Source organism: Sander lucioperca, chromosome 21 (assembly GCF_008315115.2).
Source record: "Sander lucioperca isolate FBNREF2018 chromosome 21, SLUC_FBN_1.2, whole genome shotgun sequence".
In the NCBI taxonomy this organism is placed as follows: Eukaryota; Metazoa; Chordata; class Actinopteri; order Perciformes; family Percidae; genus Sander; species Sander lucioperca.
Window position 1 is genome coordinate 20,475,555 of NC_050193.1, and position 25,000 is coordinate 20,500,554.

Below are 25,000 nucleotides of genomic sequence, written 5' to 3' on the forward strand. Positions count from 1 at the left end.
TTTGATTGTCTCCACAAGTTCTTTCCAGACCAATCAGCTGTTTATTAGCTAGTATCTAACTTCCTCTAAGCACTCCTGGGGGGTTCGGTTAATTGAATTGTTAAAAGAAGGCCCAGTCCATTGCTGCTGACCCTAGCCACCCCTTGTCCTGCCAGTTTCAGCTACTTCCCTCAGGCCGTAGGTACTCCATGCCCAGATGCAGGTCCAATAGACTGAGAACGTGATGAGTGAACAGAACGGATTCAAACGCTAGGCTCAAGGCAAAAGGTTTATTTGGATCAAAGGAAAAGGGAGAGGGGAGGTGGACGTCAGGGACAAGGAAAACAGGCAGGTAGGATGGTGAGGGACTTGGGAGCAGGGATAGGATGGCGAGGGCAGATAGGACAGTGAGGGCCTGGGAGCTGGGAGTAGGATGGCGAAGGCAGGTAGGACGGTGAGGGCTCGGGAGCTGGGAGTAGGTTGGCGAAGGCAGAGCGGATGAGGGCACTCAGGGAAGCGTGGGGAAGCCGGGGCCGAAAAGCCGAGGGGGAGAGCAGAGGAGCCGAGAAGTGGATGGCTGGAAGTGGAGGTTGAAGCGGGGCGCCGTGGGAGGGGGACCGAGTGGTGAAGCCAGCTGACTGGAGATAACAGACAGGGATGAGATGGTAACTGCAAGGAAACAGACACAGGAAAAGGTAAGTAATGTTATCTCAAAGACAGCGAAAAACAAGGGTCTCAAGGGATAGCTTGCAGGGAGTTTCACCAATATGACTGGAGCAACGATCAAGTGGAGATGGTCTGTTGAGCCGGGGTTGAAATACTGATCTTGATTGCAGATGGAAGGCAGGTGTGCGCAGCGGGAGAAGGTGATGGTGGGATGGTAGCCAGGTGTGCTCAATCAGCTGGCAGCAGCAGCAGGAGGGGGAGAACACAGGAGGCACAGAGAGAGGCAGGGCCAACAGAAAAACAGAGAAGGCAGAACCAACCGAGAAACTGACAGTGAAAAAAACAAATAGAAAATACTAAACAAAACAGAAAACTCACAGCCAGCCAACCCCAACCATCACACAGAAACTTTTTTATCCCGACTTCCATTTCCATTTTAAACAATTTGCCAGAACTGTTTTAATTGTATTTATTTATTTACTACTGTGTTTTAGATACTGCGAGGATGTCATGTTTTGCTGTATTGTTGTGTGTCTGGCTGTACAAACAATAAAGTTACCTTGACCTTGACCTTGAATGGCCCGCATGAAAATAGCCCTGCGGAGCGGAGAGGAACGCCATGGCGCGGCTGGTGGAATGTCAGACATTGGTGTTAATGGCTGCGACTCTGTCTGTCTCTCTTTCTCTCTTTCCTCTCTGCCTGTGTCCTCCTGCGTTTCTCACCCTGGCTACCTGAAGGAGTTTCGCTGCCCTCTCTTTCCTGTCTCTCTCTCCTGTCTCCCCTCTCTCCAGGTGTTAGGGTTAGTAAATCGTTAACTAACCCATGTATTCTCTCTCCAGGTGTGGTGCCGACTGGTGACAGCAGCGTATAATTATTTCCATGTGACAAACTTCTTCTGGATGTTTGGGGAAGGCTGTTATCTGCACACCGCCGTCGTCCTCACCTACTCCACCGACAAACTCAGGAAGTGGATGTTCATCTGCATCGGCTGGGGTCAGATCACCTGATTCACCTGTCCACACATTTACCTGTCTAATGATTCACCTGTCTGTCTCTCTGTGTGTGTGTGTGTGTGTGTGTGTCTGTCTGTCTGTCTGTCTGCCTGCCTGTCTGCCTGTCTGTCTGTCTGTCTGTCCAACCTGTCTGTCTCTCTGTCCAACCTGTCTTCTCTCTGTCTAACCTGTTTGTCTCTCTGGCTAACCTGTCTGTCTGTCTACAGGTATTCCCTTTCCAATCATCGTGGCCTGGGCTTTCGGGAAGCTTTACTACGACAACGAGAAGTGAGTGTGACGCTGCTGACTGACTTTCTAACGTAGTGTGTGTTAGTATAGTCTCACTTTGCCAGACCTTCCTCCACAGAGCTGCAGAGGAGGGTCTGGCTAGTCCGCACAGCATTCCTCGATGGGAGAAAAACATGCTCTTGTTTATTGGCATTTCTTTAAACCTATCACAATCATCTTGGGTGGTGCTAAGTGCCGGACGGAGCTGCTGTTAACTGAAACCTCAGATTGGACAGATAGTCTAGCTAGCTGTCTGGATTTACCCTGCAGAGATCTGAGGAGCAGTTAACCATAGTCCTCACAAATCCACCAGAGGTTAGAACGCCAACACAGAGACAGAGGAAGGGGACAGACATCCGGCGGCACCGGAACAATCCCTGAAGTGGAACATCATGGATATAGACTATGTTAGATGTGACTTCTCTGGGTTTCTCTCAGAGTGTGTGTGGAGGGGGGTTATCTTACATTACTGTGTCTGTTTATATAATATGAAGCACTTCGTGTTACATGACTTTTATATGAAAACTGCTATACAATTGATTGAGGGGATCTGATTAATGGTTGTGTTTTGATTGACAGGTGCTGGTTTGGAAAGAAGGCGGGAGTTTACACCGACTACATCTACCAAGGCCCTATGATCCTCGTCCTGCTGGTATGAGGAAAACGTCACAATAATTTAGGAAAAAGTCAGAATATCTTCTGACTACATGTCAAAAAGTTTACGAAAAAATCCAGAAGTTCAGACAACTATCCCTAGATTACTTTATATACTGAAGTAAGGTTTTTCTTGGAGAAAAAGTCAACTATTAGAGAAATCAGAATCAGCTTTATTTGACAGGTATGAGGACACGAACGAGGAATTTTGCTTTGGATTATACATCGCTTATTGCATTAGAAAGTCGAAGTCAAATATGTTTAGGGTTTGAACACTGTAAGTCCACCTTAAAAACTCTCTATCTCACATGATCACATCCAGTCCACCATGGCTGCTGAAGGGCTGGGTGGTTTGTCAAGCTCCACTCCAATCCTTTTTAACTTATTTTTTCTGCTACTAATTGGCAGAATAGCCCTTGCTTTTAATCAACTAGTTACTGGCTCAAGAAAAAAACAAAGAAACCAGTCAAATAACATTTGAAGAGATGAAGGAAATGTCTGCGCATTACTACTTTGCTGTTGGCTTCTGCTGTTACCACTTGGTCAACACCTAAGCGCAAACAAACAGATGTCCCAGGTCGATAACGACGAGTTGGTAAATACAAATGGAATGCCGAGATTGAAATTTTTCGGACATGGATATCTTGCCATCTACTCAATCACCAAAAAATTTGAGTTCCCCCGTCGCGGCATACCGAGAAAGCAGGACAACCAGAAAAGAAGCAATTGGCATGGTTTCAACGTTCTCTTGACGCTGATCCTACTGTCTGGGGACGTGCAATTAAACCCAGGTCCATCTAATAACCTTTCCCTGGAGGGTGCACCGGCAAGTGGACTGCGCGGGTGGTGGCGGAGCTCCGGAGGGATGGACGTCACGCAAGGGTACTATGGGAGCCTATGTCTAAACCTAAAGGCATTCTGGGTGGACACTTGAACATTCAAAGTATATTGCCAAAATGTGATCAGATTCAACATCTGCTAACTAACTCTAATTTAGACTTTTTGGCGTTGAGCGAAACATGGCTGCACAGTAACATCCCAACCAGCATGATTGATGTCCCCGGTTACACTTGTCACAGAAAGAACAGAACATCTGACAAAGGTGGCAGGGGAGTACTATTCTATATTAGAGACACTCTGAATTGTAATGAAATCAAACTGGATACACCATTAGAATGTTTGGCTTTGAATGTTGTATTATCCCCTAATATGAATTTTAACATTGTAGTGCTGTATAATCCACCATCCCATGATGTTTCATTTTATGATAACCTAGATAAACTTTTTAAATATGTAAATAGTCGCACCGAATCCATCTTTTTTGGTGATTTTAATATTAACTGGCTAGAGAAAAACCATAGTAAAAAACTTAAAGAGGCTGCTGCAGATGATGAAGGGCCCAACAACGATTACGCGAACAATTAAAACTATGATAGATCAGATAGTCACTAACAGACCCCAGTGAATCATTATAACGTACAATCTACTAACGGGGCTCTCTGATCATAATATGACCATGACTGTCCGAAAACTTACTAAATAGCGTTTACCAAAATTCGCGAACCTGGGTATCCCCAAAAATAAGCTGACACAAGTTGAAAATGATTTAAATAATTTAGACTGGAATAATGTTCTGCAATCAAATAATTTAGAAAATTGTTGTAACTCCCTGACGAAAAACCTCACAAACCTGATTGGGAAATACACTAAGACATTTAAAGGTACGCAACAAAAAGTTTCCCTACCATGGCTGAACAATGACAGCTAATGAAAAAAAGAGACTATGCATTGAAAAAAATCGCTGCTCTCTAAAACAAATACCGATCTCCTAAAGACAGCCTATTTTATGCAACTGATTGCGGAATCTGAAGGAAACAGCGCATCCCTTTGGAAGCACCTCAACAGCCTTACTAAACTCAAGTCTAGTCAACAAAAAATAATAACAGAATTGGAAGTAAATGGAGTTACCAGCACTAACAATTTAATTATTGCAAATGAATTAAATAACTTCTTTGTTCAGTCAGTGGAGGAGCTTGCTGAGAATTTTGAACCAGCAACCCTATCACAGACCACAAAGTATGAGCCATCAAAGCTTTTCCAAATTAAGGAGGTCAGTCAGGATAAAGTACGTAAAATAATTAATAACTAAATAAGTCTAAGGCAAAGGATGTGTTTGGGTTGGACACTGCCTTCATCAGAACTCACTGTTCTTCCCTGGCTAAACCGGTAAACCACCTGGTAAACCTTTCCATAAGAGTGGGCAAATTCCCACAAAGTTGGAAACAAGCCATCATTACTCCAATTTTTAAGGCTGGTGCAAAGGACCAAGCAGGCAATTATAGGCCAATTTCAATATTGTCTGCTTTTTCCAAAATTTCAGAAAAGATTATCACAGAACAGCTAGTAAAGCATCTTGAAAGTAATAAACTTATCAACTCTGAACAGTTTGGATTTAGACAAGGGTACTCTACAGAAACGGCTAACTGCTACCTTACCGAGAACATCAAGAGTAAGTTGGACAAGGGTAATGTTGTGGGAGCTGTGTTTATAGACCTAAAAAAGGCCTTTGAACCACAATATACTCTTGAATAAACTCACCACCTTCAATTTCTCTGAACATCCTATCGGTTGGTTTGCATCATATCTGGAGCATAGAGAGCAACGTGTTAAAGTAAACTCTGAACTCTCCACACCACTACATTCCACAATGGGTATCCCACAGGGCTCCATCTTGGGGCCTCTGCTCTTTAGGGGCCATCCACATGGAAACGTTTTTTGGTGCAAACGCACATTTTTAGCATCGTTTGGGCCGATCGTCCACACAAATCTAGTAAACGCACTTTTTTGAAACCGGGTCCCAGGGTGAAAAAATTCGAAAACGGCTCTCTTTTGGCTTTGTCTGGATGGTGAAGCCGGCTTTTTATAGTATCGATGATCGCCATCGCCACACCCCTCAACCTCTCACCCGCAGTCCTGCACTAGTGCACGGCCACACACAACTGCGGTGAAGCTAGCGAGCATAGCCCATCTCAATGGTCAAACCAGCTCACTTCATCTAGCTAAATAGTTTGTCTCTGCTCCCTGACACTTCCCTCTGCTCTGCGGGTCCTGGATTCTACACAAGATATATTGCTAACGTTATGTAGCTAACGTTTGTCATGGTTAGCGAGGATGGTGGACCCAAATGCAGAGAGCAGGCGAAGGAGTAATGAGCACGAGGATTTATTAAACACAAAAACAGGAGCAAACCAAAGGCGGTCCAAAAATGGAGCAGGCAGAAAACAACAGAACAGGCTACGACGTGCTGACAGGAACAAAACCAGACACAAACAATGATCCGACGAGAGACAAGGGAAAACAGAGAGGCTAAATACACAAGGTAACGAGGGAACGAGAGGCAGGTGACACAACAGGTGGAACAAATCAAAAAAGGCGGGAAACAAACAAAGACAGGAAGAAAGCTAGACAAGACAAGGGAGACAAGACAGACTACAAAATAAAACAGGAAACAAGCACAATACAGAACAGAAACCGACTACAAAAATAATACACACCACAAAATACCCAAACCCTGACAGTACCCCCCCCCCAAGGGACAGATCCCAGATGGCCCAAAAACAGAACAAAAAGACAACCCAGGGAGGGCGGAGGGGGACCGGAGGAGGGCCAAACAGGTCAGCAAACAAGTCAAGTGGGGCTAGGGAATGGAGAGACCACTCGGGACAGGGAACAGGAAGGCCCCGGGACAGGGACAGAGAGGCCTCGGCAACAGGGAACAGAGAGGCCTCGGCAACAAGGAGCAGAGAGGCCTCGGCAACAAGGAGCAGAGAGGCCTCGGCAACAGGGGGCAGAGAGGCCTCGGCAACAGGGGGCAGAGAGGCCTCGGCAACAGGGGGCAGAGAGGCCTCGGCAACAGGGGGCAGAGAGGCCTCGGCAACAGGGGACTGGGAGCAGAATCGAAGGCAGAAACCTTCAGGCGGCCTACGACGAAGGCAGAACCCTTCTGGCCACCGGCGACGAAGGCAGAATCTCTCTGGTGGCCGTACAGGATGTCGAGGGCACCGAGATGACTGGCGGCGAAGGCGAAGCCTCTCTGAAGGACGGCGACGAAGGCGAAACCCCTCTGGAGGGCGACAGCGAAAGCAGAATCCTTCTGGAGGCCGGCGGCGAAGGCGAAACCCCTCTGGAGGCCGTCTGCGAGGGCGAATCCCTTCTGAAGACCGGCGGCGAAGGCGAATCCCCTCTGGTGGCCAGACAGGCTCAGCGGATGAAGGGGCAGCTGGGCTGGAGACAGGCGACGGGTCAGCTGGGCTGGAGACAGGCGACGGGTCAGCTGGGTCAGTGTCTGCCAACAAGGTAACAGGATCAGTAACAGACAACAAGACAACAGGGTCAGGAGTCGGCAACTCCGCCGACAGGGTAACTGGAGCATTAGTCGGCCAGACCACCGACAAAACACGGGGAGCAGGAGTCGGCCGAACCGCCGACAACACACGGGGAGCAGGAGTTGGCCTGACCGCCGAGAGGACACGAGGGGCAGGAGTCGGCCTGACCGCCGAGAGGACACGAGGGGCAGGAGTCGGCCTGACCGCCGACAGGACACGAGGGGCAGGAGTCGGCCTGACCGCCGACAGGCAAAGTCTCATGGGGGCAGAACAAAGGCAAAGTCACTAGGGAGGTCTCTGGGACTCCAGAGACCAACAAAGCCTCAGGGGCAGTCTCTTGGACGCCGGAGACCGGCAAGGCCTCTGGCTTGCCCGTAGATGTGGACTCTGGGAGAGCTGTCGACATGGACTCTGGAAGAGCTGTCGACGTAGACTCTGGGAGAGTGGTCATCGAAGACTCTGGACGACTGGAAGACTCTAGCAGAGCGGTCATCAAAGACTCTAGACGACTGGAAGACTCTAGCAGAGCGGTCATCGTAGATTCTTGAAGAGCGGTCATCGACGACTCTTGAAGACTGCACGTCAGCGGCGGTTCTGGGCAGCTGCACGTCAGCGGCGGTTCTGGAAGGCTGCACGTCAGCGGCGGTTCTGGAAGGCTGCACGTCAGCGGCGGTTCTGGAAGGCTGCGCAGTGCTGGGAAACTGGGCAGCTTGGGGACACTAGGAAACTCGGAAACATTAGGAAACTCGGGAACTCTAGGAAACTCGGGAACACTAGGAAGCTCGGGGAAGCTAGGAAGGCTGCTAGCAAGCCTGGGATCTGGGAGAGTGCTAACTAGCCTGGACTCAGGAGGGCTGCTAGCTAGCTTGGGCTTAAGGGGGCTGCTAGCCAGCCGGGGCTCAAGAAGGCTGCTAGCTAGCCTGGATTCAGAAGAGCTGCTAACTAGCCTGGGCTCAGGAAGGCTACTAGCTAGCCGGGGCTCAGAGAGGCTGCTAGCTAGCCTTGTTTCAGGAGGGTTGCTAGCTAGCCTGAATTTAGGGGGCCTGCTAGCTAGCCTGGGCTCAGGAAGGCTACTAGCTAGCCGGGACTCAAGAAAGTTGCTAGCTAGCCTGGATTCAGGGGGTTTGCTAGCTAGCCTGGATTTAGGAAGGTTACTAGCTAGCCGGGGCTCAGGGAGGTTGCTAGCTAGCTTGAATTCAGGAGAGCTGCACGTCAGCCCGGAGTCAGGAGAGCTGCACGTCCACCCGGAATCAGGAGAGCTGCACGTCAACCCAGGGTCAGGAGAGCTGCACGCCAGCCCGGGAACAGAAGGGTTGCACGTCAGCTCGGGAACAGAAGGGTTGCACGTCAGCTCGGGAACAGAAGGGTTGCACGTCAGCTCAGGCTCAGGAACACAGGTCAACTCAGGCTCAGGAACACAGGTCAGCTCAGGAACATATGTCAGCTCAGGCTCAGGTACACAGGTCAGCTCAGGCTCAGGTACACAGGTCAGCTCAGGCTCAGGTACACAGGTCAGCTCAGGCTCAGGTACACAGGTCAGCTCAGGTACACAGGTCAGCTCAGGCTCAGGTACACAGGTCAGCTCAGGCTCAGGAACACAGGTCAGCTCAGGAACATACGTCAGCTCAGGCTCTGGCTCGCTGGACAGCACGGACTCGAGGCCGCTGGACAGCGAGGACTCGGGGCTGAAGAGAGGGTGAAGCAGGGCATGGCGTCGGGAGCCATGTTGTCTTCTACCCCGTCTCCGGCCTCCACAGTTCCCAGGGAATATGGCTAGGCGAGTTCCCTCAAAGGATTCCTTGTAGTTGAGGGTGCCCGCAGAGTGGGTTGCCGTACAGCCGATCGTAAAGCTTCCAGGGGAGCTGCTAGCAGGCAAACTAGACTGTTGTCTTCCAGCTTGAAGGCTGGCAGCTTTGGCCTCCTCAGTCTTTTTAACAGACATGGCAAAATACTGAAGCAAAGTCATATGAGTCTCTGGCTCTCCTCCAGGTAGAGAGACAGGACTGGGCGAAGCGGGCCAAGGGACAGACGGGGTCACAGACAAAAATCCAGTGGCCACGGTGTTAGCAGACCGGGATGTAGGCTGGGTAACGGACATGAAACCTGTAGCAAAACGGCACACAGGTGGATGGGCAGGAGTGGAAACAAATCTTTTAACCCAGTCCGGAATTGAGTCAATTAGCCAGGGTTTTTCTGACACCATATTACGAGCCAATGACAAAATAGCCTCCTTCTGGTACTCACTGTCTGCTTCCTTCCACATAACCTTCAGCTCTATCAGGTCACAAAGTAGCTCACAAAGTTCATCAGACAAAGGGTGTGCGGGAGCCATGGTCCAGATAGGCCTTGAGCAGCAACCAGTAGACACAAAAAACTGGGAACCCACTGGGAAAAAGGAAGCTTCTCTGCTGGGTCCGGTTGGTCGGATCATTCTGTCATGGTTAGCGAGGATGGTGGACCCAAATGCAGAGAGCAGGCGAAGGAGTAATGAGCACGAGGATTTATTAAACACAAAAACAGGAGCAAACCAAAGGCGGTCCAAAAATGGAGCAGGCAGAAAACAACAGAACAGGCTATGACGTGCTGACAGGAACAAAACCAGACACAAACAATGATCCGACGAGAGACAAGGGAAAACAGAGAGGCTAAATACACAAGGTAACGAGGGAACGAGAGGCAGGTGACACAACAGGTGGAACAAATCAAAAAAGGCGGGAAACAAACAAAGACAGGAAGAAAGCTAGACAAGACAAGGGAGACAAGACAGACTACAAAATAAAACAGGAAACAAGCACAATACAGAACAGAAACCGACTAAAAAAATAATACACACCACAAAATACCAAAACCCTGACAACGTTAAACATCACTAAAGTAGCTGACCGCTACAGCAGCGACGTAAAGTTAACGTTAGCTGCTATGGTTAGCTGTTTATAAAGTGGAAGCTAGCTAGGTAATCTGTCTGCTTATCAACTCATTGAATGGATTATAGTAACTTTTACCACGGCTTCACCCTAACCCTTTAAACACCACTACAAAATGGCCAACACACTAAATAGGGAACTATTTCAGTACAACCCAACTACTGTTGCTCTCCTCCGTCTGTTCTCTGCAGATCAACTTTGTCTTCCTGTTCAACATCGTTCGGATCCTCATGACCAAACTAAGAGCGTCCACAACCTCCGAGACCATCCAGTACAGGTAGGACACACACGGGACACACAAGGGACACACAAGACACACAAGGGACACATTAGGGACACACATGGGACAAACAGGACACACAAGACACACGGGACACACGAGAGACACGGGACACATGGGATACACGGATTGGGTAGGAGACACACAGGACACAAGGGACACACGAGACACACACGGGACACACAAGACACACGGGACAAACGAGAGACACAGCACTCATGGGACACATGGGACAGGTAAGAAACACGGGACACACACAGGACACACGGGATAGTTAGGAGACACACGAGACACACATTACACACGGGACACACATGGGACACACGGGACAGGTAGGAGACATATGGGACACAGGACAGGTAGGAGACACACAAGACAGGTAAGAGACACACAGGACACACGGGACAGGTATGAGACACATGGGACACACAAGACAAGTAGGAGACACACGGGACAGGTAGGAGACACACAGGACAGGTAGGAGACACATGGGACACACGGGACAGGTAGGAGACACAGGACAGGTAGGAGACACACAGGACAGGTAGGAGACACATGGGACACGGGACAGGTAGGAGACACACAGGACAGGGAGGAGACACACAGGAAAAGTAGGAGACACACAGGACAGGTAGGAGACACATGGAACAGGTAGGAGACCATACCTGCCAACACTCCCGTTTTTAATCGGACCAATATATTGGTCTAATGTTGACCAGTTGCCAGATCTTGTATGAAACGCATCCTATTCACACAGTCCACACACCATATACAATTTTCAACATGTTTGTCACCTCAACCTGGCAACCTATAACACTCAACCTGGCGACCTATAACCCTCAATCTGGCAACCTATAACCCTCAACCTGGCAACTTAGAACTCTCAACCGGGCAACCTATAACCCTCAACCTGGCAACCTGACATTACCCAGCACATTAAAACACAGCGGCACCATCACGCAAAAGAGGAACATAAGGGCACACAGGCAATTTAATACTTCATCACGAAAGGACAGAGGCAGAAAACGTGATGCAAGCTGAACTCAAGATGACAATGTTGGTAGCACAGAAAAATTTTCCTTTTGTGTTTTGTGACAACTTCACTGCGAGTGTGGCAGGGATGTTCCCTGATATTAATAAATTAAGTTGTGTTTTCAGTTTTATTGCAATGTAAATAATACACTTAACACTTACAGTACCCCCCCCTGGTTGCGCCGCCATGCCCCTAGAAATCTCCCGGATTTTGAAAACCAAATGTTGGCAGGTATGTAGGAGACACACAGGACAGGTGGGAGACACACAGGACAGGTGGGAGACACACGGGTTATCTTCCTCTGTGTTTCTGTGTTCCTGCAGGAAGGCAGTGAAGGCCACACTGGTGCTACTGCCCCTGTTAGGGATCACCTACATGCTGTTCTTTGTGAATCCTGGAGGAGAAGACGAGCTTGCTCAGATTGTCTTCATCTACTTCAACTCCATCCTCGAGTCCTTCCAGGTCCATCTGCTGTCTTCTTACCACTACGTTTAAACTAACACGCCCAAACCTCATATCTGATCAACATTCTGGTATACTGGACATAAACAGGAGGCAGCGGGTCAGAAGTGTTTCCAAATGTCTCGGTTTAGGGGCTTGGAAACGCCAGAGCAGGGGAATGAGAGGGGGAAATGCCAGAGCAGGGGGAATGAGAGGGGGAAATGCCAGAGCAGGGAGAATGAGAGGGGGAAACGCCAGAGCAGGGGGAATGAAAGGGGGAAACACCAGAGCAGGGGGAATGAGAGGGGGGAATGCAAGAGCAGGGGGAATGAGAGGGGGAAACACCAGAGCAGGGGGAATGAGAGGGGGAAACGTAGCAGAAGTTCTCTTTCAAGCATTCATTCAGTATCTCACATATGGGTACGCCTCCCCACGTATCCCTCAGAAGCACTTTCTCACTACGCCAGCCATGATTGGCTGGCCACATCTGATGAGAGACGCACAAGGGGCGGTCCTCTATATAATCCACAGCCCGTGTGTCTTACCGTCATCCAATGACCTCTTCTCGGTCAGAAGCGAACATCATTGATACTGCCAGGGTCTATGCTAACTGTCCATAGAGTCGAGCTCACAACTCGCTCGCCGGGCGCTGGTCCCTATTCAGCGGTATTCGACAGATAGGCTTGTCTCCAAACAACTGTCATAACCGGCCTGTCCCCAAACAATGGTTACCCACAGCCGAGCTCGCTAGTCCCCAAACTAGAGCTAGCTGAACTAGCTTCTACGCTATCGGCTAGTTTACCCAAACATTAGCCATAGCACATCCCTAGCTGCAAAGCTAACACACCTAGCTGCAAAGCTACATTACCTAGCTGAAAAGCTATACTAGAGCAACACAATATTGGCCAGTTTCCAAACTGCATTTGGTGTTAAGCTAGAATGAATGGCTTCCTTTCCCACCACGAAGGAAGCCATGCTAGCACGGGTGTGCTCGTGCGGGAAAAATATCTCAGCGAGGGACACTCACCCCTGCTGCAATGACTGTCTGGGGCTGAAACATGCCCAAGAAGCGCTGGCCCCGGCGGGCTCTTGTGCTCACTGCGCTCGGCTGCCCATGAAAAGTCTCCATCGTCTGCTTGCTCGCCTTGCTAGTTTGACTGACCACGACCCCATGCTGACAGAGCTCACCACACCAGACGGTCAAAACCAAAAAGCCCCAGCTGAACTTGACATCTTGTGATCTACCTGAAAATGTTATAATGACTATTCAAAGTGCAAGAGCTCCATCCACACGTACTTTGTATGAAGCTAAGTGGCGTGTGTTTGAAAACTGGTGCACGTCTACTGGGGAAGTGTCCTTTCAGTGCTCCGTAGGGATTGTGTTGATTTTCCTGCAAACTCTCCTGGATAAGGGAAAAGCGTTTTCCACAATTAAAGTATATCTGGCTGCTATATATGCATGTCATCTGGGTTTAAACGGTAAGACGGTGGGACAGCATCCCCTGGTCTGCCATTTCATGCGCGGAGCACGGCGCTTACGCCCGGTGTCAAAATCATTGTCTCCTGGATGGGATTTGCCACTGGTGTTGGAAGCTTTATTGGGACCACCGTTCGAGCCCTTATTGGAGGTGGGTGCGAAAATGCTTTCACTTAAGACAGCACTGCTTTTGGCGCTAACTTCAGCCAAGCGGGTTGGTGATTTACACGCCTTATCATTGCATCCATCATGTATACAGTTCGGCCCGGGGGATTCTAAAGTCTCATTACGCCCGAACCCGGCATACATTCCAAAGGTCATGGACTCATCCTATTCGTGCCTTCCCTTGGAGCTTAGTGCTTTCTATCCGCCACTGTTCACATCGGAGGAACAGGGGCGGCTGCATATATTGTGTCCTTTGCGTGCTCTGAGAGCGTACCTGGCTATGACACTGTCATTCAGGAAAGCGGATCAGCTGCTTGTTTCATGGTCTGGACTTCACAAGGGTAAGCCTATCACAAAGCAACGTTTATCACACTGGATTGTGGAGGCAATCACCATGGCCTATTCGTCTAAGGGGCGTGAATCTCCTGTTGATCTACGTGCACATTCAATAAGGGGAATTGCCACGTCGTGGGCCTTATTTGAAGGGGTGTCGATAAAGGAGGTGTGTGCAGCCACTTGCTGGTCGTCCCCAACAACGTTCATGAGGTTTTACAGACTCAACGTTACTGCGCCTCGCCTGGATCACACTGTTTTGAGTGTGGAGTCATCGCGGATGCAGAATGTGTTAGTATGATTGGAAAGGTCACGTATCACCGAGGTTGGCTTGTCCGACAATACAGGAGTAAACATATCCCATATGTGAGATACCGAACGAATGCTTGAAAGAGAACTTTAGGTTACGACCGTAATCCCGGTTCTCTGATAGCATGAGTGAGGTATCTCACCGGACCACCCTTCTTGCGTGGAGCGAGAAGAGGTTGCTACCTTGAATGACGGTACAACGCATGGGCTGTGGATTATATAGAGGACCGCCCCTTGTACGTCTCGCGTCAGATGTGGCCAGCCAATCATGGCTGGTGTAGTGAGAAAATGCTTCTGAGGGATACGCGGGGAGGCGTACCCATATGTGAGATACCTCACTCATGCTATCAGAGAACCGGGGTTATGGTCGTAACCTTAAGATATTCCATTTCAAGCAAAAACGTAGCAGAATAGATGTAGCCTGAGCTGCCATACATTAGCATGTTAGCAGCTAACACTGTCCCTCTGTCTGTCTCTGCAGGGTTTCTTTGACATTAGCATGTTAGCAGCTAACACTGTTCCTCCGTCTGTCTCTGCAGGGTTTCTTTGTCTCCATCTTCTACTGTTTTCTCAACAGTGAGGTAATTTATTCTTCTGCTGAGCTTTCTGGTTTCTTCCTGATGTTAGTTTGTAAATCCCTGTGGAGTTTATTTCTGATGTGCTGTGATCTTCTGAACCCTCCAGACTCTCAGGACGTCTGGGACAGATTGTGGAGAAGCAGTGTTCTGTTTTTATGCTCAACATATCTTAAACAAACTCCCAGATAACTGCAGGGCCGCTGCAACAAACACTTGTTTAAATCACGGCTGAAGACTTTTCTCCCACTGCTCTGTAACTTTTATTCTAAATGAGCTGTTTTATATTCTCTTTACGGATGTTTTTAAAGCACTTTGAATTGTCTTCTTGCTGAAATGTGCTGTAAGCTGCCTCGTAGTGTTCCACAAATATACTTTAATATACACAGACTATTTACCTGTCTGTCTGTCTGTCTGTCTGTCTGTCTGTCTGGCTGTCTCTCTAACCTGTCTGTCCGACCTGTCTGTCTGTCCTCAGGTGCGCTCTGCAGTCAGGAAGCGTTGGATTCGTTGGCAGGACCGTCACTCCCTCCGCAGCCGGGCGGTGCGCGCCTCGTCACTGCCGACCTCAGCGAGCAGAGTCTCCTTCCACAGCATCAAACAGACTTCCGTCCTCTGACAGAGCCTCACCCTCTGATAGAGCCCCACCCTCTGACTGAGCCCCACCGCAGACATGTCAGTCAGCCCCTCTCCAGAGCTGAACGCAGCAGAGACATTGGGGGGCACTCTGACACATGTCCCTGAATGCAGCAAAGCTGTGACAGATTCAGAGATGATGATGTGTTCAGGCAACAGAGGACGTTTGACTGCAGTTCTAAAGTCTGAACTTCTACTCTAAGAGCTTTAACAAACAGGCTCCATTCATAGAAATATTGAATCTCTGTGTACACTAAAACTAAATCTGACATAATAGATTGTTTGGTGATTATATATTGTATATTATTTGCAACCCAAACATGAATAAATGCAGGATTTTATCTTTATTGTTGTGGCTATCGGGGAAAACCTTGTGTGTCCAGAACAACGGCAGAGGAAATGGCCTCGTCACTGTTTATGTGTGTGTAAGATCCACAGGCAGACGGAAAGTGGGACCAACAGAAATGATTTATGGATTATTAAATTATCAACATCAGGTTTCTGTCTGACGGAGACGATATGCAATGACATGTTTTCCTACTTAATATTTGCACTTTCAATAAGATGACAGGTGAACATAAATATATATATTTAAGTGTAACTGTTGATCTGTAAATCTGAATTTAAAGGGCCAGCGTCGGGTCAGTAGAGGGTTAGGTAAAGACCAGACGTACTAACTATTAAATTCATCTCCAACTATTCTGATAATCCATGAATCAGTTTGAGTCATTTTTTATGATAAAACAGGTAAACTTGTGTGATGTCAGCTTGTTAAATATGAATATGTTCTAGTGTCTTCTCTCCTCTGGGACAGGAAACTCTTTGAGTTGTGGACAAAACAAGACATTAAAGAACGTCATCTTGGGCTTTGGGAAACACTGATCAACATTTTAGAGAATATTGAAGCTGCTAAAACGTCCTCTGTGTGTGTGTGTGTGTGTGTGTGTGTGTGTCCTCGGGTTACCATGGCAACAGCAGCCTCGTCTCCCAGCATGCATCAGCAGCAGAGGGCGGCGGCAGTGGATGAGCAGCAGCAGCAGAGAGGAGCAGAGAGGAAAAGAGACAGAAGGTAAGACACTGAGCCGCCTGTCTGTCTGTGTGTCTGTCTGTCTGTCTGTCTGCCTGTCTGTCTGTGTGTGTGTGTATGTATGTCTGTCTGTCTGTCTGTCTGTCTATCTGCCTGTCTGCCTGTCTGTGTGTGTGTGTGTGTGTGTGTGTGTGTGTGTGTGTGTGTGTGTGTCTGTCTGTCTGTCTGTCTGTCTCTCTCCTGCCTGTCTGTCTGTCTACATCTGTCTGTCTGTCTTTTATCAATCTGTCTGCCTCCACCTGTCTTTCTCTGCTCCACGTGTCTCTGCTGCTCCTCTGTCTGCAGGATGGAGGAGGATGAGCGGCAGATGCTGACGCCGTGTTACTCCACTCTGTGACCGCCTGATAGCCTGATAGTCTCTTAGCCTGTTAGCCTGTTAGCCTGTTTGCCTGTTAGCCTGATAGCCTAATAGCCTGATAGCCTGTTAGCCTGCAGGCTAATGTAGCCTCAGATCAAAGTGTCAGAGCAGAGCTGGGGATTAACAGCATGAGTCAGCAGATTGAAACAGAAAGTGACTTTATTGTTTGTTGCTGCATCATCATCATGGAGGATCTACTCTCTACTGAGCATGCTCACTGACTCCTCTTCCTCTCTCTCTCTCTCTCCTCTTCCTCGTCTTCTCTCTCTCCCCTCTTCCTCTCTTCGTCTCCTCTTTCTCTCTCTCCTCTCTCTCCTCTTCCTCTCTTTCTCTCTCCTCTCTCTCTCTCCTCTCTCTCTCCTCTCTCTCTCTCCTCTCTCTCTCTCCTCTTCCTCTCTTCTTCTTCCTCTCTGCAGGATGATGGACGGACACTCGGCCCCCCTCGGAGGAGAGCAGTGCATGCTGGGAGGTAGGAACATAAGGAAGTTGCAGCTGTAGTTCTCTGAGTCTCCTCTTCACAGACACACCCACACAGTTCCTAAACTGTCTCAGAATCTCTGAGTCCACTGTATGAATATGTCTGTCCCGTGCGGTCCCTAAACTGTCTCAGTGTCTCTGAGTCCACTGTATGAATATGTCTGTCCCGTGCGGTCCCTAAACTGTCTCAGTGTCTCTGAGTCCACTGTATGAATATGTCTGTCCCGTGCGGTCCCTAAACTGTCTCAGAGTCTCTGAGTCCACTGTGTGAATATGTCTGTCCCGTGTGGTCCCTAAACTGTCTCAGAGTCTCTGAGTCCACTGTGTGAATATGTCTGTCCCGTGCGGTCCCTAAACTGTCTCAGAGTCTCTCAATCATCCGTCATCCAATCATGTGTTAGTGTTGAGTTTGTTTTTGTTCTCTGTGTTTGTCTGCACGCCTCCCCTCCCCCCAGTCACTTTTCTGGATAAACTCCCAGATGGAGGCGTAGTGACGAAGGAGAGAGGGACTCGCTGCTCCTCCCTCACTCCTCCTGACGGAGAGGAGGAAGGTAAAGGAGAAGAACAGGAAGAGGAGGTAACGGAGGAGAAAGTAGTGAAGGAAGAGGAGGATCAGCTGCCAGGAGGAGATGGAGAGATGGAGGAGGAGAAGAGGGCCAGTTCCTCCGTCTCACCTCCTGATGAAGAGGAGCACAAGGAAACAGCCGAAGAACGGAAAAAAATCGCTGAAGAAAACGTCAGTAAAAGCTCCAGAAGCGTTGCTCTCTGTGGGTTAGTTCCCTCTGGAGACGGGGACGTCCATGCTGCTCCCCTCTCCTCCTCTGCAGAACCAAGCGCTCCTCTGGCTACCCCGGCTGCCCAGGCTGGAAAAACAAGCGCTCCTCCTCTGCAGAAAGGTCTGTCGTCCTGCTGCCGCTCCCGCTTTCTTTTACTCCCCCCTTTCCTCCCCCGCTCCTCCTCTTTAGTTTACGCCTCCTTCCTCCTCTGTGTCATCTTTCAGGAGGTTTCAGGAGGTTTCAGGAGGTTAAAGGAACATTTCACATGTTTTCCTCTCTCGTAGTGAAGGTGACACAGACTGGACACTTCTTGTTTGGTTGTCATGGAAACACACTTCCCCAGTCTCCATGACCATTGACCTCAGCTTCTGTCTGCCGCCAACCAACACAAACACATCACTTCATCCATAACATAATATAACAATGTAATATCAGATGTTTGTTTGTTCCAGAGAAAGCAGCTGTGAAGGAAACTGCAGAAGAACATCTGAAGGTAAAATCTTTTTAATTCATGTTTGTGTCTCATTAAATCATTAAATATTAGTGACTACAAGGAAAACAAACGTGCACCTTTCAGGGTGTAGTGTAAATTACAGTTTGAAAACAGTTTTGTGTCTTTTGTGGTTTAGTGCACAACTAGGATTGCCAAGATTTATTGTGAATATAACTGATATGTGGGCCGGATCAAAATCTGCGACGGGCCGGTTTCGGCCCACGGGCCTTGAGTTTGACATGTGTCCTTTAGGGGCTCCCTAGAAATAGGTTACGAATGAGGCTGACAAGGCTAACGGAACGTTGAAGTCACATTAACGTTGGTTTAGTTCCTTAATATACTTACGTTAGCTTCTTATTTCTGAAGATTACATTTACACTTCAACAATCATGAAAGTGAGTCATCAATAAAACTCAGTATCATAAACTTTGGTTGCCACATAGATTAAATTCTGAAATAATCTAAAATCCTTTTAGAACCAGAGCGATGCTTATTTCAGGGTCGCCTGCAGAAACATGTCATCTGCAGTATCCCTCTATGGATAACAATGTCTTTGTGTTCCAGGCCTCCAAGTCAGCAGGGGGCGCCAGAGCAGCCAAGATGATCTCAGCCAAGAGTACAGGTACAACACTACTAATCTCAGTCTAGAGTAATTCAATTCAATTTCAATTCAATTTTATTTATAGTATCAAATCATAACAAGAGTTATCTCGAGACACTTTACAGATAGAGTAGGTCTAGACCAAACTCTGTACTTTACGAAGCCCCAACTATTACAGTGGTTGCCTCAAGAGCAAGCATTAGCAGTAGCTATTGCGACAGTGGCAAGGAAAAACTCCCTTTTTTGTTAGGAAGAAACCTGGACAGACCCAGACTCTTGGTAGGCGGTGTCTGATGGCACCAGTTGGGGGAGTGGTGAATGGTGGCAATAATAATCATAATAAAGATAGTGAAACAGTGATCACAATGGTAGTCGTAGTAGTTCATGTCATAGTAGGGTACAGCAGGGCGTTACGGGGTGTAGTGTGGCACAGCAGCCTGGGTGGACGCGGTTGGACGCAGTAGGACGCAGTCGGACACTGCGGGGAATCACAGAGCGTAGCAGGGTGTAGTAAGTCCATAGCGTCAGCTGCACCCAGGACCCCGGTCTAGGTGCCACCCAATTCCAGGGCGATGTTCTGGGTGAAGAAGAAGCAAAGGGACTCCGGGGAGAAAACTCCCCAGAGCTAGGTTAGTAACAGGCATTTCTGGGACTAAGATGCACACAAAAGGAGACAAGTGAAAAGAGAGAAGAGGGAGCAGCTCATTGTGTCCTTGGAAGGAGCTTCCGACAGCAGTCTAGAGTTATAATAGCATAACTAAGAGAGGCAGGCTAAAGAGAGGGGCCCTGGACCGGGCTCGTACTTCCTGCCTCCCTCTACTCTACTCTACTATGCTGCAACTCCTCACTCCCTAACTATAAGCTTTATCAAAGATGATGGTTTTCAGTTTATTCTTAAATGTGGCGACGGTGTCAGCCCCCCGAACCCAAGTTGGGAGCTGGTTCCACAGGAGAGGAGCCTGGTAGCTGAAGGCTCTGGCTCCCATTCTACTTTTAGAGACTCTAGGAACCACAAGTAGCTCTGAGTTCTGGGAGCGCAGTGCTCTAGTGGGACAATAGGGTACTAAGAGCTCTTCTATGTATGATGGTGCTTGACCATTTAGTGCTTTGTAGGTCAGGAGAAGGATTTTAAAATCAATCCTGGATTTTACAGGAAGCCAATGCAGAGAAGCTAATACAGGAGAAATATGATCTCTTTTGTTAGTTCTTGTCAGAACAAGTGCTGCAGCATTCTGGATCAGCTGGAGGGTCTTGAGGGACTTATTTGAGCAGCCTGATAGTAAAGAATTACAGTAGTCCAGCCGGGAAGTAACGAATGCATGGACTAGTTTTTCAGCATCGTTTTGCGAGAGGATGTTCCTGATTTTGGCAATGTTACGAAGATGGAAAAAGGCTGTTCTTGAGGTTTGTTTTAAAGTGCCCATATTATGAAAAAAATCACTTTTTCTGGGATTTGGGGTGTTATGTTGTGTCTCTGGTGCTTCCACACACACATACAAACTTTGAAAAAAATCCATCCATGGTGTTTAGAGTGAGATACAGTTTCTGAATGTGTCCTGCCTTCAGTCTCTGGGTGAGCTGTTCAAAATCGGCACGGCTTGTGACGTCACAAGCCGAAACGAGCAGGCTAACCGCAACCATTAGCTCGTAGCGTTAGCATGCTAACGCTAATGCTAACGCTAGCATGCTAACGCTAGCATGCTACCTCGTTCTCAATAGCAAAGCACTGCTACAACACACACAAGTTCACCATAATCTACAAAAGAACTACTTACATGTGCGCCCTCATTTAGAAGTCTCCCAGCTAATCCTGCCTTGTAACTGACCGAAGTTGTAGAAACAGCCTTTCTTTTACTGTCTATGGAGCTAGCTAGCTGACATGATCTACATCTGAGCTACTGAGCATGTGCAAGTGTAATCAAAGATAGTACAGAAGAAGAAGAAGAAAAGAGGTCTCACTCTGTAGCTAAAACAGAGACCAGCTGAAAAGAGGATCTGCAGCAGTGAGAGAGAGCACTGCAGTACAACACAAATATGGTGTTTTTTGAAAATTAAACCATGTAAACCTATTCTGGTACAACCTTAAAATACAATTATGAACCTGAAAATGAGCATAATATGGCTGCTTTAAGTGGGCGTTAAAGGATAGATCCTGATCAAAAATAACTCCTAGATTTCTGACAGTAGTGCTGGAGGCCAGGGCAATACCATCTAGGGTAGCTATATCTTTAGATAATGAAGTTCGGTGGTGCTTGGGTCCCAGCACAATAACTTCTGTTTTGTTTGAGTTTAACATCAGAAAATTGTGGGTCATCCAGGATTTTATATCTTTAATGCACGCTTGTTAGCTAACTGACCGCTTTCGTCTGGCTTAATTGACAGATATAATTGGGTGTCGTCTGCGTAACAGTGAAAGTTAATTGAGTGTTTCCTAATAATATTGCCTAGAGGAAGCATATATAAAGAGAATAGAATTGGTCCAAGCACTGAGCCTTGAGGAACGCCATGGCTAACTTTAGCGTATTTGGATGGTTTATCGTTAATATTAACAAATTGGGATCGCTCAGAAAAATAGGACTTAAACCAGCTTAGTGCGATTCCTTTAATGCCAACTAAGTGTTCCAGTCTCTGTAACAGGATGGTATGGTCAATAGTGTCGAATGCAGCACTAAGATCTAATAAGACAAGTATGGAGACAAGTCCTTTGTCAGCAGCAGTTAGAAGGTCGTTAGTGATTTTCACCAGTGCCGTCTCTGTGCTATGATGCATTCTAAATCCTGACTGAAAGTCTTCAAATAGACTATTTCTATGCAGAAAGTCACACAATTGATTAGCGACTACCTTCTCAAGGATTTTGGAGAGAAACGGGAGGTTAGATATAGGTCTATAGTTGGCTAAGACCTCAGGGTCGAGGGTGGGTTTTTTCAGAATAGGTTTTATCACAGCTACTTTAAAAGACTGCGGTACGTGACCCGTTAATAAGGACATATTGATTGTATCTAGTAATGTGGTATTGACCACGGGTAGTGCTTCTTTAAGTAGCCTCGTTGGAATGGGGTCTAAGAGACAGGTAGTTGGCTTAGCTGAAGAGACCATTAACATTAATTGTTGGAGGTCTAAAGGATAAAAGCCGTCTAAATATGTATCAGGTCTTATCGTTCTCTCTAGCCCTCCTGCGCCCATTGGTGAGTCGTTAGAAGCTGTGGGCAGAAGGTGATGAATTGTATCTCTAATTGTTATAATTTTATCATTAAAAAAGGTCATGAAGTCATCACTGCTCAGAGCTATAGGAATAGATTGCTCAACAGAGCTATGACTCTCTGTCAGCCTGGCTACAGTGCTGAAAAGAAACCTTGGGTTGTTCTTATTTTCTTCTATTAGTATTGAGTAGTAGTCTGATCTGGCATTTCTGAGGGCCCTCCTATAATTTTTTAGACTATCTTGCCAATCTACACAAGATTCTTCCAGTTTGGTGGAACGCCATTTACTTTCAAGTTTTCATGAGATTTGTTTTATTTTGCAAGTTTGGGAGTTATACCAAGGTGCTAGTTTCCTTTCCTTCATCATCTTCTTTTTGATAGGAGCAACCAAGTCTAAAGTAGTCCGTAGGCAGGCCGTAGCAGCGTCTACAAAGTTATCAAGTCGGGAGGGACTAAAGTTAACATAACGGTCCTCTGTTATATTAAGGCATGACATTGAGTTAAGTGCTGTTGGAATATCTTCCTTAAATTTAGCTATAGCACTGTCAGATAAGCATCTAGTGTAGAAACTTTTATTTAATTTCGTATAGTCTGGTAGTAGGAATTCGAAAGTTATTAAAAAATGGTCTGATAATAAAGGATTCTGTGGAAATACTATTAAATCGTCAATTTTGATGCCATATTCTAGAACAAGGTTGAGGGTGTGGTTAAAACAGTGCGTGGCCTTATGCACCCTCTGACTGAAACCAATAGAATCTAGCAGTGAATTGAAAGCAGTACTAAGGCTATTGCTGTCAACGTCCACATGGATATTAAAATCACCTACAATAAGTATTTTGTCTGATTGAAGGACTACGCATGATAAAAACTCTGAGAATTCAGATAAAAACTCAAAATATGGACCTGGTGCTTGGTAAACAACAACGAATATAATTGGCTGTACTGTTTTCCATGTTGGATGTTGAAGATTAAGAACAAGGCTTTCAAACGAGTTATAATTTAGTTTAGGTTTAGGATTAATTAACAGGCTCGAGTCAAATATGGCTGCAACTCCCCCTCCTCGGCCTGAGCCTCGTGGAATTTGGGTATTATTATGACTACATGTATTATGTACAGGTACATCACTACTAATCTCAGTCTAGAGTACAGGTACATCACTACTAATCTCAGTCTAGAGTACAGGTACATCACTACTAATCTCAGTCTAGAGTACAGGTACGACACTACTAATCTCATCCTAGAGTACAGGTACATCACTACTAATCTCATCCTAGATTACAGGTACATCACTACTAATCTCATCCTAGAGTACAGGTACATCACTACTAATCTCATCCTAGAGTACAGGTACGACACTACTTATCTCAGTCTAGAGTACAGGTACATCACTACTAATCTCATTCTAGAGTGTGATCAAGATGGCGCCGCAGAATGGCGACACGGTGTGTTGGTGCACTCTGTTTTGTTTTGTTTTGTGTTTTAACTTTGTTTCTTGCGATGGTACCCGTATCTCATTCACAAGTGAAGAGCTCGTGAACTTCAGGGCAACAACACCATCAGACTTATTTCCCACTTTTCTTCTCCCTTCACTGGAAATTTTGGACATTCTGGTCAAAGGTGCGCTCACCTTTGCTCACGCAGCGAAACGCCGGAGGAGAGGGAAACGGGCCGGTGCGCTGGTGCGTCTCCGCCAGCGAGGATCACGCACACCGTTACCTGGAATATTCCTCTCTAACGTGCGCTCTCTGCCCAACAAAGTGGAGGAATTACAACTGCTGTTGGGGGGAAACAGGGACTTTTCTTCATCTGCTGTTTTGTGCTTCACGGAGACGTGGCTCTGTGGAATAATACCGGACTCTGCGCTGCAGCTGGCAGGCTTCCAGCTTTTCAGAGCGGACAGAGACACGGCTCTCTCCGGCAAAACTAAAGGTGGAGGAATCTGTTTCTACATCAACAGCAGTTGGTGCAACGACGTGACAGTGATCCAGACGCATTGTTCTCCTGACCTGGAGTATTTCACCATAAACTGTAAGCCTTTTTATTCACCCCGTGAGTTCCATTCATTCATTCTGGTCGGTGTTTACATCTCACCGCAGGCCAACGTGCAGGACGCGCAGCGCATGCTTGCCGACCAGATACTGTGTGTGGAGCGGACCAACCCGGACTCCCTAGTTATTGTCCTTGGTGACTTTAATAAAGGGAACCTCACTCATGAACTCCCTAAATATAGACAACATATTAAATGCCCAACCAGAGAGGAGAACATTCTGGATCACTGTTACACCACAGTCAGGGATGCTTATCACGCCGTCCCCCATGCTGCACTGGGACACTCTGACCACGTCATGGTCCACCTGATCCCCGCCTACAGGAAGAAACTAAAGCTCTGCAAACCTGTAGCGAGGACATCAAGGAAATGGACCAGTGAGGCTGTGGAGGATCTCCAGTCGTGTTTGGATTGTACTGACTGGGATGTGTTCAGGACTGCTACCAACAGTCTGGATGAATACACAGAGGCTGTGACGTCATACATCAGCTTCTGTGAGGACTGCTGTGTTCCATCAAGCACCAGGGTGAGTTACAACAATGACAAACCCTGGTTCACAGCCAAACTCAGAAGGTTAAGGCTGGCTAAGGAAGACTCGTTCAGGAGTGGGGACAAAGACAGATTTAAAGAGTCAAAGTACAAATTTAGCAAGGCAGTGAAGGAGGCTAAACATTGGTACTCTGAGAAGCTCCAACGCCAGTTCTCAGCTAACGACTCTGCGACTGTCTGGAAAGGACTTAGGCAGATCACCAACTACAAGCCTAAAACCCCCCACTCCTTCAATGACCGACACCTAGCCAACGACCTGAACGAGTTCTACTGC

The 25,000-nt window shown here is 47.5% G+C and overlaps 2 protein-coding genes across 5 annotated transcripts in view; both read left to right on the forward strand.

Annotated features, from left to right (window-relative positions):
* crhr1 (corticotropin releasing hormone receptor 1) overlaps window positions 1–15,485 on the forward strand; it is a 67,731-nt gene extending 52,246 nt beyond the window's left edge. The window contains exons 7-13 of one of the 2 annotated variants that reach the window (XM_035996551.1): window positions 1,486–1,639; window positions 1,866–1,926; window positions 2,506–2,578; window positions 10,081–10,166; window positions 11,526–11,664; window positions 14,467–14,508; window positions 14,981–15,485. In XM_035996551.1, the coding sequence (XP_035852444.1) occupies window positions 1,486–1,639; window positions 1,866–1,926; window positions 2,506–2,578; window positions 10,081–10,166; window positions 11,526–11,664; window positions 14,467–14,508; window positions 14,981–15,121 (696 nt within the window). In that variant the 3' untranslated portion in view covers window positions 15,122–15,485. The remainder of the gene's footprint in view (window positions 1–1,485; window positions 1,640–1,865; window positions 1,927–2,505; window positions 2,579–10,080; window positions 10,167–11,525; window positions 11,665–14,466; window positions 14,509–14,980) is intronic. The other variant, XM_035996552.1, reaches the window with a different exon arrangement.
* A 563-nt stretch (window positions 15,486–16,048) lies between these two features.
* maptb (microtubule-associated protein tau b) overlaps window positions 16,049–25,000 on the forward strand; it is a 15,486-nt gene continuing 6,534 nt past the window's right edge. The window contains exons 1-6 of one of the 3 annotated variants that reach the window (XM_035996549.1): window positions 16,050–16,207; window positions 17,000–17,052; window positions 17,516–17,567; window positions 17,607–17,956; window positions 18,289–18,329; window positions 18,894–18,951. In XM_035996549.1, the coding sequence (XP_035852442.1) occupies window positions 16,104–16,207; window positions 17,000–17,052; window positions 17,516–17,567; window positions 17,607–17,956; window positions 18,289–18,329; window positions 18,894–18,951 (658 nt within the window). In that variant the 5' untranslated portion in view covers window positions 16,050–16,103. Of the gene's footprint in view, window positions 16,208–16,999; window positions 17,053–17,515; window positions 17,957–18,288; window positions 18,330–18,893; window positions 18,952–25,000 lie in introns of all 3 variants that reach the window. The other 2 variants (XM_031278189.2, XM_035996550.1) reach the window with 2 other exon arrangements.